Source organism: Alexandromys fortis, unplaced genomic scaffold, assembly GCF_014885135.2.
Source record: "Alexandromys fortis isolate MF-2015 unplaced genomic scaffold, M_Fortis_MF-2015_v1.1 scaffold_197, whole genome shotgun sequence".
Taxonomy (NCBI): domain Eukaryota; kingdom Metazoa; phylum Chordata; class Mammalia; order Rodentia; family Cricetidae; genus Alexandromys; species Alexandromys fortis.
In genome coordinates, this window is record NW_026068072.1 from 1,765,249 (window position 1) to 1,780,636 (window position 15,388).

At 52.5% G+C, this 15,388-nt stretch overlaps 1 protein-coding gene across 2 annotated transcripts in view; it reads left to right on the forward strand.

Moving 5' to 3' along the window:
* Positions 1–218: 218 nt before the first annotated feature.
* Sgsm1 (small G protein signaling modulator 1) overlaps positions 219–15,388 on the forward strand; it is a 72,722-nt gene continuing 57,552 nt past the window's right edge. For both annotated transcript variants that reach the window (XM_050121155.1, XM_050121156.1), the window contains exons 1-2: positions 219–295; positions 378–421. In XM_050121155.1, the coding sequence (XP_049977112.1) occupies positions 277–295; positions 378–421 (63 nt within the window). In that variant the 5' untranslated portion in view covers positions 219–276. The remainder of the gene's footprint in view (positions 296–377; positions 422–15,388) is intronic.

The following is a 15,388-nucleotide window of genomic DNA, read 5'->3' on the forward strand; positions in this document are numbered from 1 at the left end:
AGTGCCATATCTTATGTTACTCTTGGCAGCTTGACACGGGATGATACTGATGTCCTGGAGGAGGCCTGTGAGGATGGTGCCTTGGAGGACTGCCAGGATGCTATGTGCTTTATACTGTCCAGGAGGCGGCGCTGAGGTGTCGCGGGCGGGGCGAGTGGGAGGGTTCTGACGTCCACATCCTGGGCTGTCATTCATCTCCCGCTGGCCCCGCCCCTCGCGGTTGCAGCAGGACGCGGAGAGGGGACCCTTCGCACCCCGCACAGACCAGCACGAACCATGGCTTCAGTACCTGCGGGTAAGCATGGGCGGGCAGCGGGAGGGCGGCCAGGCCCCTCAGCCTCCGCTCAGCTCACCACCCTTCCCTGCTTGTCCCGCAGAGGCCGAGACCCGCCAGAGGCTGCTGCGCACCGTGAAGAAGGAGGTAGGGGCAGCCACCCCGGGGCGACAGGGTCACCGTGGTCACCCGGCTGGCAGTGACTGTGCATGGCTGACCAGGGCCGGAGCCGGGGAGGGGTTCAGGGGTGAGGGGTCCTGGGTGTTAGGGGTGTAAGACTCTCCAGGTGTGGGAATGGTAGGAGTCTAGGTGGGACCGTTCCTTGTGGAGGAGCAGGTGGGTGGTTCTCACTCCTGGGGTGGGGTAAGGTGATGGGGGGCTCCTCCATAGTGATGCAGAATGTCCCCAGGTTTGGGGCAGGGGAGAGGTTCAATTATGAATCATAAAGCTAACCCCCTGCTCCACCCCAGATGCTCAGTTCTTAGAGCCACCTCTAGGTGCCAGGGACTCTGTCTGAAAGAGCTCTTAAGGGTCACAGGGCAGCTGTCCCCCTCTTACGTGCCTGCCATGCACACAGGATCAAAGAGGAGTGGCTGCCTGCCTCTGGGGAGGGAAGCGACAGCTGTGAGCCCAGGCATGACCTCCCAGGGCCCTGGGAGTAGAGACGGTTTAGAAGGCTGAGGTGGCATTTCGATGTCTGTGGGCCTGTGGTGTAGATGTGCTGGAGTGTATGGGAAACACATGTGCACTTACCTGGAGATACCAGTGTGAGTCTACATGTGTGTATTTGTGTGAATGAGTAAGATTGAGTGTATGTGTGTAGTGTGGTGTTGCCCTCCCCATTTTATCTCCACCCTCTCCTTCAGCCTGCCCTCCCCCACTGCCTCTTCTTCATCTTGGGGTTCTTATCCCAAGAGATTGCTGGGCTGTGTATCCATGAGCCAGGCTGGAGTCTGTCCCTTGCTTCCTGAACATGGGTGTGTGTCTGTGCCCGTCTGTAAACCTATGTGATGCAGGCGTGTGTGTATGTACGGGTGCCACCCGGGAGGCCCTCCCTTCCTGGTGGCAGCCACCTGGGCAGCTGGAGGCTGGGACTTGTTGCTGGCACCTTCTTCCTCTTGGAGCTCGTGGGTGTGTCTTCTGTGTGTGGCTTATTCCTTGTCTAAAAGAACCAGCTCCAGGACTGGCTGCAGATTCTAGAATTTTCAGATGAGGTGATGTGTAAGGTAGATAGATTGGGGAGGGAGGTGTCCCTCAGAAAGGCCTAGAAGCTTTTAGCTCAGTCTTTGTAAAGCTCTCTTTGAAGACATGAGACGTGTACAATTCAGACCCCAGCCCCACCAACTCATACCCCTGCCCTTTGGAGGAAAGGTCTTAGGTTAAAAGTGGAAAGATTGTAGCTCAGATTTTACCCAGACCTGGATGGAGTGCATACTCCTTGGCTGTTAGTCTGGCATGAACCCCCCACCATTTTAACAAAATGGTTGACAAAAGAGGGTGTGACTAGAAGAGAGGGTGAGCGAGGCCTCTGGGAAATTAGGAGACATCCTAGTCCAGCCTGTGCCACCAGCTCCCTCAAAGTCACCCATGAGTCACACCTCCCCTCACTAGGATTTCATTTCCCCCTCTGCTGAGGAGCACATGGAACTCCATGCCCCAAGTCTGGTCCTTACCGATCTAGCTGTGCTCCTAGAAAGGCTGTGGGGGTGTTGCCCCCGTCCTGTGACACGCATCTGTTTGATTCCTCAATCCTGGAGACCACTGGGTTTGGAGGGAGCTGCCTTCTTGACTTGGGCCTGAGTGGAGTAAGCTCTCGAGCCCTGAGATAGGCAAGACAGTCGCTGGAATCAGCAGATTGTTGAACAGGATTCAGTTGTAAACATCCCAGATTCTAAATCTTACTTACGGAGGACAGTCACTCCAGGGACTGCCACGTGGGGATCTGAGCTTCTGTTGGGGGCTTTTCCGTGCTGTGCCCACAAGACATAGTGACCTTATGAAAATGGCAGCGACAGAACTGGGGCTCACGGTAGGGAAGTGGCTTCTAACAACACCCAGCTGACAGGGACCAGAGTTTACCCAGACTAACAGCCAAGGAGTACGCTCTCCATCTAGGTCTCGGTAAAATCTGAGCCGTGAGGCGACAATAGGGTGACATAATTCCCATCACACTACTGGACACAGCTGGCCGTTTGAAGGGGACAGACTCTGTGCAGGGCAGCAGGAGGAAGGCTGCCATCTTGGAGCTCTCAAGTTGGCCCCCCAATCTTACCCCTCCATCTACAGCTTCTTTTGCCCACCTCCCAGCTTTAGAGGGATAGGAAGAAATTTGCCACAACTCTGATCAGCAGGCCTTCTCTGCTGTACTCTTCTGGGTTCACACGAGCCACACCCCTACGTGCCACAACCTCCCTCTTCCTCACGGATTAGGTGACAGAGGACTCCTGTCACCAGACAGCTGTATAAACCTGCTCCGAGCTGTGCCATCTTCCACCCACAGAACCTGTGGGGCTAGGACTTCTGTCCAGAACCAGCCTGAGGAGCTGTCAGGACCCAATACCCATCGTGGGGGTCAGGAAGGTGCCTGGAGTTCAACCACAGCTGGAGTCGAGTTCTGGATTCATCCACTACAGAGGGTTTATAGGCACTGAAATGACCAGGACAAGGGTTCCCTGGCCTCCTGGGGAAACATTCTTCCAGAGGAGACAGACCCTGGAAGGCCCAGCAGTGAAATGAAAAAGAGGATTGCAGAGGGTGTGTGAGGTCTTGACATAGCCAGACCAAAGCACAAGCATCAGACTGAGCAGAAACATCTGCAGGCTTGCAGGATGGGGCATTGCAGTGGCTTGCCAATCACAGTCTCCCAGAAGCATCTCTTTTTATCTTTGCGGGTATCTGGGTGACCATTTTGTCATAATAGGGATGAAAATGACTCAGTGGGCAGAATAAACTATGTGTAAGCATCCTCCATGTTCACCTGCGCTTCTCGGGGGTTAGATTGATGTCGGAGGGATGCTTTCTTCTCCAGCTAAAGCCCACCAACTCTGAGCTGACTCCTTCCTGGCTCGCCTTCCCCTCCCTGCCACCACCCCTTAATTTTGTTTTGGTTCCCAGAGCAAGCAGGGACTGGCTTCCCGTTGTCATGACAACAGCCATTAAAAGAGCCAGCCACATGATCCAGGTTGATAAAGGAAGCTAAGTGACTAACTGCCTTGTTTTCCTGCCTCTGGCTGCTGCCAGGAGGCCTCTTAATTGGAGAGAAGAAAGCAGGGGCTTGTGGGCGGCAGATGAGACCCCTGGAAGGAGACGGTCCTTCGGGGGAACCTACAGCTAGCTGCGGCAGGGCGTGGGTAGCTGGCTGTACTGCAGAGCCAGCCTCACAGCTGCTGAGCTGTGTCTAGGTAGGGGGAGCACACCCCACCCCCAGCCCTGAAGTGGGAAATAAGATGATGAAAGAAAAGGGGGATGTGCTAAGAAGGCTGAAGGAAGATGAGGGAACCGAGTGATGTTGCCATGGAGATGCTTGGGCTTCATTCTAACCCAGCAGTCTTGATAAAGTACAGAGGACAACTTGACCACCTCAAAACAATCTCCAGATAACATGCAGGGTCACCATGCAAGCCTTGAATCAAACACAAGAATTCATATGTATTTAGTGTAAGTGTGCAGCTCTGCCCAGGGGACATTTGCCAGTGTTTGGAAACGTTTTGCTTGTAACAACTATGGGATCGCCCAGCATCTGCAGGAAGAGGCCACAGGTGCTGCTTAACATCCTGAGGTACACGTGACACTGCCATATGCCAGCATCCGTCACCCCACCATCTACACCACCTTTCACACCATCACCACCACCACCCCCGGCATCCCCACCACCATCAGCAGCAGCAACACCATTTCCACCTCTCTCCACCATCATCCATCACTGGGATCACCTCCATCACTCACCACCACCATCACCCCCACAATCTACTCCCCCTACCACCATCACCACCACTGCCATTGCTGTCATCACCATGACCCTCTACCATCTCCACCACCCCCACCACTGTCACCTCCATCAAACTGGTCCCTTGGCCACCGTATGTCCACCCGCACCCCACTTCACCACTTCTAGCGCCGTCACCTCTCACTGTCACTCCACAGCACGACTGTCTTCACTATCACGACCCCTTCCACCCCAGCCCTTTCATCCCCACCCAGAACCACCACCGTTCCCCCCTGGGAGACTCCTGCTCGGAACAGGTGGCAGCAGCTGGAGCTGTGATCTTCAGTGTCTGGAAGAACAACTTGGGGCAGATGGGTGTGAAGGAAGGAGACGAGGAGGAAAGTGCATTTGTCTAGACTTGTACCAGGCTGCGGTTGTCACTGTGAAGATGACCTGCCTACCTCAGACGGGACGGAGCTGCAGAGAATGTGAGAGTTGGGGAGGGCTGGTTCTGAGAAAGCTGTGTCTAATAGCGGTCAAGATGGACGCCTCCTGGCTCCTTGAAAGGATGGCTTCTCCTTTCTCCCTCCCTCATTCTCTTCCGCAGTCCACAAATGTTTACTGGGCAGCCCTGCACCGTAACCCCGTTCAGGAAGCTGCAGCTTGGAAAATGAGAAAAAGGAGCCGTCACCTGCTGTCACCGCACAATTTAGCCAAGACGCAGAGGAGAATATGGATGGTGGGGCTGGGGAGGTGACTCCATGGCAAACTGTTTGCTGTGCAAGCATGGGGGTCTGGGTTCAAATCCTCAGCACCCATGTAAAAGCTGGCACAGCAGAATGAGTGTGTGACCTCAACACTGGGAAGGCAGAGACGAGCTGAACCCCAGAACTCAATGGCCGGCCGGTGAGCTGATCCCCACTGAAAGATCCTGTTTCAAAGAATAGGTGGGAAATGACTGAGGACGCAGACATCAACCTTCTGGCTTCCACACGTACATGTGAGCATGAACATGCACACGGCATGCACGTGCACGCACGCACATGGTATGGATAGCACCTAGTGCTATGGAGAAAACGAGACGGGGAGAGATGGAAGGAAGGGCTGACCAGAGTGGTCGGGGATGGCCTCTGTGACGGGGTTATTTGGGGGCAGGAAGGGAGGGAGGGAAGGAGGGATGGATATTGCTGTCTGCAGGTCAAGCACAAGCATGTTCAGAGTCTGAGTTGGAAACAAAGGATAGCGAAGAGGTCAATGGGGAAACGAGGTCAGAGAAAGACTGGGGGCTTGTCGTGCCTGTGGACAGGTGAGACTTGATATTTAGTCTGAGTTACATGAGAGCCATGGTGGAGTTTTGAGCCAGAGAGGAACATGAAAGTGCTGCAGGCGTGTGGGGTTGGGAACAAGGCTTGTTCTTTCTCTCAGCAGGGTCGCACTACGTAGCCCTGGCTGTCCTAGAACTCATTCTGTAGACCAGCCTGGCCTCGAACTCACAGAGATCCTCCTGCCTCTGCCTCCCGAGTGCTGGGATTAAAGGCTGCACCTCTATATCCCGCTTTCTGACTTAGTCTTTGTGAGCTAGTTCTTGAGTGAGCTCTTCCTGCGTGTGAGGTAGGTCATGAGTGAGAAGTCATTGTCGCTCTTCCTTGCGTGTTCCTGCTCTGTGAAGTACAGGTGGCAAAACTGTTTGCTATTGAGTGAGCAAGAGAGAGAGAGAGCGTGTGCACACATGCATGTGCGTGCAGGTGAGTGTGTGTGCTCTATTTGGGCTTCAAAGGGTGAAACTTTTGGACAAAGCAGTCTCTTCAGCCCACCTGCCATGTCTGATGTATTTTCAAAGTTCTGAGAAGGTGGCTTCTGGGAACTGTGAATGGCCCTGGACACCCGTGGGAGGCCCTGGCGCCTGTGCTCCCTTCAGCGAAGTGGCAGGAGGGATGACTTCTGCACCTCCTGTGCTGTCCCCTCCCAGGGCTGCCCTGCAGCCACTCAGAAGGGGCTCCAAGAGCTTGTTTTGATGCAGACTAGAAGATAGGGCAGGGCCATTCTGTCACTAGTGCCAGCACTTTCTGGCTACAGAACCCTGGAAAAGGGGGGAAAGGCTAAAAATGAATTTCTTGGTTGAAGTGTTTGGGAAGTTTGGGGTGATCAGGTTCAGGTGTAGTTATATTTAGGGGTCAACAATGTCATCAGTACCCCTAAATATAACTCATCAGTACTGTGTCTTCCTGATGGGATCTGAGGAAGCCAGAGCCCTTGTCCTGCCTCTGCAGCTGGCGTCCCATGAAGAGATGGTTTGTCCACTCCCATCGTCTCTTCCAGCTTCCAGGCGAGTGAGGTTGGCCAGCCTGAGACCTCAGAACATCTATTTGGCTCCATCCTTCAGCCCACTCGTCCCTGTTTATGCTGCTCTGAATGTGCCAAGCCTGTGTGTAAGATGTAATAAGAGATAGCTGGTTAGGCTGTGGGAACAAGGCACTCGGCTGAGGCCATCCCCAGGTCCCCTGAGGTTGATGGAGCACCGTGTCCTGGCAGTCATTAAGGAGACACAGGGATGGCAGGTCACTCACCCTCTGTCATAGAAATACCCATGCTGCAGCCTAGGCTTGGCTTCAGACTCAACTCTCCTGAGCCAAAACCAATAATTCAGGAGTCCTCATGAAGTGTGCTCTGCCCTCGGGTAGTATAGGACCCTTTCCGATGATAAACCCCCAATAACCTTGCTCCCATGTAGTGGGAGGCCACTGCCCTCTCTTAGGAGTTGAGTTGGAATAGCTGAGTCTTTGGCTGGCTGTGCCCCTGTCCTGGGGTGGACAGTGCGGGGGTCCCCCCTCTACTGTTTTCTCATCAGCCTACAGGAGACAGTGTTCAGCCTAAAAAATCCATACTTCCTGGGCATCGCCCCCTTACTGTTATGTGTTCCTGCGCCCTAGGGCCCTGAGAGTTCCGAACGCTGACAGTGGCATTTCTCTTTTCTTTCAATAGATGAGAATCTCGGAGAATAAATTCTGGTTCCTCCTTCTCAGGGACAGATTGTAGGTATTTATAAAAGGGCCAGAGAAAGACTGAGTAAAAAACAAATAAAACTGGGTATTGTGGCGCCTGCTTTTAATCCCAGCACTCAGGAGGCAGAGGCAGGAGGATCAGAAGTTCAAGGTCATCTGCAGCAGCACAGGGAATGTGAAGCAGTCTGGGCTATGTGACTTGTCAGTAATAATAATAATAATAAAAGAGACCCTTGGAACCCTGGTAGTTTAGAGACCCAGGGATACTCAGAGATTGATCATGTTCCCTTCTGATTATTATTATTTAGTAATTTATGAATAATTAATAAAATTCTAGCACCTTCCATTTACTGAACTTGGATCCTAAGTGCTTTTCCTCTTCTTTAATCGCAAACCAGTCCTCTTGAAGCCCAGCGAGGTTAATAAACACAGACAAGGTCACACAGTCAATGCGCAGTGGAGCAAGGTCCATCTTCCATCCATTTCAGCTTCACTAAGTCCTGAAAACCTAGGTAGAAAACTAAATCTACAAAGTGAAGGGGCCAGAAGCAGATGTCAGGGCTCAAGTGTTTGGGAAGTTTGGGGTGAACAGGTTCAGGTACAGCTGTTTCCAGGGTTAATATGAGAAGCTCTTGCCTCTGTGCTGCCATCCAAGGTGTTTGTTGGCCCTGTGAGGAAGCAGCATGTACCCAGCATCCCCAGGGGAGCAGTCTGCCCACGACCTTGACATCACAGCTGAGAAGAGAGCTTCCTTCCTTGCCTTTGGGTCTGTTCCAGCCTGGGTCACATGATCCCTTTGTAGTGCAGGTTGCTGTGATTGGTCAAGCCTGGAGGGGCAGAGCAGAGGAGCATGGGTAGGAAATGGCAGGCAGAGAGCCAGACACAGGGGTGGTACCACAGCTGCCCATCTGGACAGCAGGACTGTGAGAGTCAGGGAAGCCCAGCTGACTTCCATCACTATGCTCACTGAAAGGAAACGGGAGGGAAAGGGCTCGACTCCCCCTTCAGAAGACACAGCCCAGCCAGACACATGACACCCTGATGGTCCCAGTTCTTCCCTGTGCTCCAGGCCCTGCCTGGCCAATGCACAGTTGGGCACCAGGTCCCCTCTTATGGTCCATTGTTGAGTTGGAAATGACTGAGGAGAGGGCTCACTGAGGGCCTGGGTTTGAATCCCCAGAACCCGTGTTAATGCATAAAGTGCTGTAATCCCAGCATGCCTGCAAGAGGTGGGAGGTGGGAGGTGGGGACAGGGAGAGCCCCAAACTCACAGCACAGATGACGTGGCCTAGGAAACAGAAGACTGGTCAGGAGAAAGGTGAGGGCTGGCAGCTGAGGTTGTCCTATGACTTCCACACATGCACGGTGGTCCACCCTACACACACACACACACACACACACACACAACTGTGTTTGTGCAAACATCACAAACACACATGAAAATAAGACACGATTCTTCAACAATCCCTGCTTCTTTGCAAATGCTCAACAGATCCACGTAGCTAGTGCTACCTAACGGGTATACAGAGCATTTCTAGAAACTTCTATCACATCTGGTTTTTATATCAAGTGCTTGGTATATAGTCACACATGTAATGCAGAAATGTTGCAGCCATCTGAGAGGCAGACCTGTGTGTTATCCCATTTTAGAGATGTTTAAATGGAGGCACTTGAAGTGAAGTGACTTGCTCATGGGCATACAGCAGGTAACCGGTGATAGGATCGAAAACTGTCCCTTAAAGACAGCATCCCAACTGCTTTTCCTTTTAAGGCCCAGGAGGGTAAAGTCAGTGTCTGCTTTATCTGGGTGTTTTAAGCAAGCCCCTGAAACTTGCTTTTCATACCCTCCCAGGTTTAGGCGTTTTTGGGGAGAATCTGTGTTTTCTCATCTGCAGGGCTGTGCATCTGGAGTTGTGCTTTGCCAGAGACCTAGTCACATGAGGTGGGCAGCGCACCTAGGAGAAGGCAGACGGCTCTCAGGTGTGGGCGGCATGTGAGGCACGAGCTTGGCTCATTTCTCTGGGCATAGAGGAGGTGTGGGTTCCTCCTTCCAACTGCCTCATCGCATGAGAAGGGTTGGTTCCAGGGGGCCTGGAGCACCAGTACAGGTTGGTAGAAATCGCATCCCCCACCTAGAACACCTTTCTCCGTGGTTGTGGGGGATCGGCCAGTCCTCAATCCCTCGGTGAGGGAACCATGCCCAGTGCCTATTTATAGCAAGCAGATAAACCATTAACTCAGGCGACTGAGCCACAGACCTCCATTCTGCAATCCAAACACCCATTTAGAGCGGGTGGGCTGGGAGTGGGCAGGGGAAAGATTTCCAACACTCTGCAGTCTCTGGGGCCCACTGCTGTCCAATTTCATACCACCCTGGCCTGCCCTCTGCACCCCTTCATGCTGTGGGTCATCCTCCCCAGCCTGGCTGCTTTTATTTGCATGTGAGGAGGAACAGGAAAGACTGGAGGAGAGGGTTACAGGTCTGGCCTGGAGTCCCATCCCTTATCCCCTCTTCACTCCACATGCTGGCCTTCCCTGCAGCCCTCTTCCCCTCAACTGGGTGCTGCACTCTGGCTGTAAGGAATCCTCAGGGACCCGTCATGGTCTCCTTGGAGGCCTGTGGCTGCACTGAGGGTCCTCTTGGCACAGGTCACTTGGACAAGTGTGTGAACAGAATTCCATCACTGTCCTGCGCACCCTTGGAGTCCCCTATTACTCTCCCCTTTAGCCCTGGCATCCTGCAATCTCTTCGCGTCCCCTGTGTGTGCACCTGCTCCAGAATGGCATCATTGGCATTGTGCAGGGCACGGTCTTTGAGTGCTGCCTTCTTCGGCCTGGTAATTGGCAAAGGAAGGTGCTTGTTCCTTTGGCAGCATGATTCTCCCAGGGAGTCGGTGTGTGCCAGGTGGGCTGGGAGAGGTGACCCACAGAAACTGAATCAAGGCCGGGGAGCCAGGAATTGCCCATGTAGCAGATCCTGATGTTCAGTTGCAGGAGGTCAGTGAACACTGCTTGCTGCCTTGCTGCTGGGGTTCCCGCCTGAGACAGCCTGGAGCTCCCTGAGCTCCACAGACTTAGTCTCTCTGGGAACACGGGAAGAGTGGAGACACCCACAGTGTTTCCTCACTCACCAACCAGCAGGTGTCAGCAGGGGCTGGAGGGGGTTAGCTGGGCCCAGGAGAAGTAGACCTCTTCTGCTCAAGCCTGTGTACTGGCTGCCTCCAGCCAGGGATCCCTGTGGGTCAAGTCCAGCATGTCGTGCCCACCCTTAAGGCAAGATGTTTGTTTAACAATTTTAAAGATTTGTAAACAAAACCAAAGAGACCATGTGACCTAGACTGTGGCCTGCAATTAGGTCTCCCAGGTTGAGCAAATAAAAATTCCGAGTGCCCAGTTGGACCTGAACTTCAGTGAAGCAGAAGGAAAAGATCCTTGCAGTACTCCACACGATATCCGAAATGTGCTTTTACTAGCACTACCTCCCTGCGTCTGAGACCTGGGTGCCTGGGGCCATTCTCCCAAAAGGCAGAAAGTTTTTTTCTTTTCCTTTCTGGTCCCCTTTATGGAAAAAACCCTTGCTGCCCCGGGCCTTTGATATACAAAGCCCCATCAGGAAGGACAGGAGGTGGGGACAGTTCTGAGGACGGAGCTACCGAAGCTTCAGTGACTGGCATTAGTGGTGATAACAGCCCCAGAGTGGTCACTGTCTCATATGAGCGAGCACTTGTGTGCCCATGGCCCTCAGAGTCTCCAAACTCGGTGTGTAAGAGTCTGAGCATGGTAGTGTATACCAAGAATACAGCATGCTGGGAGGGACGGGAGGACATTCTAGATGTTCTTAGAAAGAGAGGTTGGCGGATCCTTCTAAGGAACCATGTGAGTGGAGGGGACCAGGGTAGAGCTGTGTGGGGCCCCCACCTTCACCATGGGAAACCCAGGCTGGAGATCACTCTGTGAATGACAAGGTTTGACCTGGGTCTAGTGGCTCCCAAGGGCTCCTTCGAGCTCTATCTCTGTCCCTTAGAAGGGGTCTGTTGTTCTGGTGCAGCTCTGTGCAGGGTCCTAGGGGAAGCATTTTGCCTGAAGATTCTGGAAGTTTTAGCCTAGTCCTATCCAAGTCAAAGGCATCAATGTAACCAGGAACACTGGGCAGGAGGCAGGAATGTGAAAGTTGATCCGGAACCTGTCAGAACTGCAGGTGGGCTGTGGGAGGATGGGGACACGTGGTGGGCAGCAAACGGGACAGCCATAGACCCAGGAACATCCCTCCAGCCTGGAAGACCTGCTTGGTTTTCCTGCCTGCCCTGACTTCCTCAGGAGATCCCTTCTTCTATGCTGTTTAAATATTTACAGGTGGAAGGAGGGAGGGAGGGAGGGAGGCAGGGCTGCTGTCTGAATGGAGGCAGGTGTGGCAGAGGCCTACGTGGAGGGACAGGGCTGCTACCACCTCAGGGCCAGCTGTGTCCTGGGTAGCCCTGAGTGGAAACTCCTTGGCCTTCCGCGGAAGGCCCATGAGCGCCCCCTATGGAGAGCTCATGCCCTTGCACCTTCACAATCCTGGTAGGTTTCTGCTTGCTTGAAGCCTCAGATCTGTTTCCCAGCAAGTGAGACCCAGCTGGACAGCTCTACTTCCTGGCCAGCTTGTTTGTTTTGAGACAGGGTTTCTGCTCCTTAGCCCAGACTTGTCTAGAACACCTGTTCTTCCTGCCCCTTCTCCTGAGTGCCTGAATTTCAGGACTGTGTCAACATGCCCAGTTCAGGGAGGCCTTTTAGACACTTTGTTTTTTGTTGTTGTGTTTGTTTGTTTGGAGGGGGTTGGATCTCTCTGAATAACCCTGGCTGTCCTAGAATTCACTCTGTAGACCAGGCTGGCCTCGAATTCACAGAGATCTGCCTGCTTCTGCCTCCTGAGTGCTAGATTAAAGGTGTGTGCCACCATGCCTGTTTTTTTTTTTTAAAATTAACTTTAGTGAGTATATATGGATGTTTTGTCGGCATTTGTATCTGTGCACAAGTAAATTCCTGGTGCCTACGGAGGCTGGAGAGCCTCTGGAACTGTAATTACAGACCATTGTGAGCCACTGTTATATGCTGGGAACTGAACCCAGGTCCTCTAGAAGAGAAGCCAGTAGTCCTAACCACTGAGCCATCCATCTCTCTAACACCCCGCCCCAACACAGGCACACTGATTCTTAACAGGTTCAGCAGGTTTCGAGAGGAGCAAGTTCTGCTGTGGGGGATTGCATCCAGACTCCAGACACCCTACTGGTCACATGTTGACCCCTGAGGCCTCCCAAAGTGTCCCCGCAGGGTTTTGCTGGCAGGATCTTCTTGGGGTACCTCTCCCTCCTGACTCCCAGCTCAGTGTCTCTTTTGGTCTCTGTGTGGGAGAGACTCCCAGCCTTGGCCTGTGAGCCGATTCCACCCTTCTCCTTGCCACAGACACCCAGGTGAGAGTCCCTTCTCACCCGAGTTCCCAGCTCCTTAGGTGTTCAGCAGAGGGGTAGGCCTGTTCTTCCAAAAGAACTGAGTTCGAATTCCTGTGCTGTTCCCAGTCTGTATGACCCTTGGGAAGGCGCCTCAGCTCTCTGAACCCCACATACACAGTGCTGCTGTTAGGGGAGCCCGCCAGAGATGACCACTCACTCCGTTATAACCAACCGACAGTCTTGATTCCTGTCAACTGGGTATTCCTGTCAGCCCAAGTATTCGGGACCCAAGTGCAGTGCCAAGTGTTTAGAGTAAGGGGTTTTTAAAGCAAAAACCACATCCTGGTATCTTGCCCTTCAGCTTCAGGGGGAGTTTTGCACAAACAAGTTGTTTAACAGAAGTTAAGATAAGCTAGCTGGGGCATCGTGGTCTCAGGTCCTAGGATAGAGCTGGGTAATTTTCCAGGGGCTTCCCACCAAGAAGACCAAATTCTAGTTAAGCCTAAAATGACCTCAGCAAGATTCCAACATGGAGGAAGCTCTGCACTGTCTTGCCCTGTCACAGTGCTAGGGATGGAGTCCCACGCATGTTAGGTACATGATCTGTGCCTGAGCCACACACCTTGACTCTCTACATATTTAGAGTAGAGCCAGTGATGTCCACATGAGCATTGAGGAGGGCGCTGTCCACAGGTAGCGAGGTCTGGTACTTGTTCAGTAAAACCTCTCTCTTCCTTAAAACCAAAATGTAAGGCAAGGACCCTGGTTTGGACTTCTCAGATCTTGGGTGAGTTATCTGAAAAAGAAAAAAAATTCCATGCCTCAGTTTCCCCACCCGTAAAGGAAACTGAACCTTGCTAGAATGGTTGCACTTGCAGTCTCTGGTGTGTGCTGGGGAGGGGTGTGTGTGTGTGTGTGTGTGTGTGTGTGTGTGTGTGTGTGTGAGGGAATGAGCAAAGTGCTGAGTCATGACCTTGATCATCAGACAGAGGTGAGGACACAGGTCCTGATCCTGTGAGGGTGTTGCTTTCCTTTGCTTGGGCTATTGTGACAAAATACCACAGGCAGATTGATTTACACAGAGCAGGAATGTGCTGTCCTGAAGTTCTGGAGGCTGCAAAGGAAGGACAGAGACCTTTGTGCTGGGTTGTGCTCTCTTGGCCTTTAGATGCCATCTTCTCTCTTGTCTCCGGGCCATCTTCCCTCTGGACTGTCTGTCCTGTCCCTCTGTCCCTGTTCATATGAGGACACTGCTTATACTAGATTGGGGGCAACCCCAATGGCCCAATTTTAAAGATTTTCTTTTCAAATATGATCATACTCGGACTAAGTAGGAGAAAGTGTTTTAAAATAGCCAGTTGGCACTGGGCAGTGATGGCACACACCTTTAATCCCAGCATTGGGTGGGTAGGTGCAGGCAGATCTCCCTTGAGTTCAAGGCCAACCTGCTCTACTGACTGAGTCCTGGGATCCAAAGCTAAGAGAAACCAGAAACAAACAACAAACAAACAAACAAAAATAGCCTGAGGGTGGAGAGAGAAGGGTGCACGACCCGGCACAAAGCCAGATGGGGAGCTGGTCTGTTGCCACAATTTTTGGGGAGTGCAAGAGAAATATTGGGGTGGGGGGAGATGAAGGAAATGAGACATTCTAGGAAGCAGAACTTACCAGGACTGGTTCTTTGCCTGCTCCCTCCCCTCACCCGAGCCTGGAGACCTGCCACATGTCCTGAGGAGGCTCATGGCTTCCTTTGGGGACACGGAGCAGATGGGACCTGGTGTCTCTGCACACAGGCAGGCAGCAGCGCTGCTGAGTAAGAGCAGCCCCGGGAGGCGGGGGGGGGGGGGGGGGGGACGAGCAGATGGCCGCCTCCGGAAAACCGGAGGACACTGGCAGCAGAACCACACCTGCCTGAGACACCACGGTCATTGCCTAAGACTGGAGCCTGGAGCACCACACTATGGCGATGTCAGAGTCCCTCAGCTATCCCAGGTTAGCCCAGCTGGGTGAAAGCCAGGACCAGGACTCAGAGGACATCAGCCTGGTAGAGCCACACTCATGCGGGGTCAGCAAGCTACTGGCCAGCTGCCAAATCTAGCCCTCTGTTGGCTTTCATTTCCTATCTATTTACTTTTCTTAGATGATTTATGTGTGAGGGTGTGCGGCAGAGGTCAGCGGACAACTTGTGAAAGTTCATTCTCTCCTTCCACCATGGGATGGAAACTCAGATGGTCGGGCTTAGCACCAAGTGCCTTTACCTACTCAGCTATCTCCCTGGCCCAATACGTCATTTTCTCTCTGCTTCAGTCTTTATTATGTCCTTCCTTCTGTTGCCTTGGGTTTATTTCTTCCTGTTTGCTAATTCCTAAGAAGTGAAGGTAACTTGTCGTTGCAGTCTTCTGCCTTTAAACATCACCTCAGCACTGTTCTCTTGAGCCTAGTATGCCTCGCATCTAGGATATCTTGCACCTACTAGGCCTTACGTCTAGTATGTCTTGCATCTAGGATGCCTTGCACCTAGTAGGTCTCGCATCTAGTATGTCTTGCACCTAGTAGGTCTCGCATCTAGTAGACCTCAGCACATTGTAATTGTTCACATTTATCTCAAGATGTTCTTCTTTGTCTCCTGGGACTTTTTTTTAATTAATATTTATTTATTTATTTATTTATTTATTTATTTATTTATTATACAATATTCTGTCTGCATGTATGCCTGCAGGCCAGAAGAGGGCACCAGACCTCATTACAGATGGTTGTG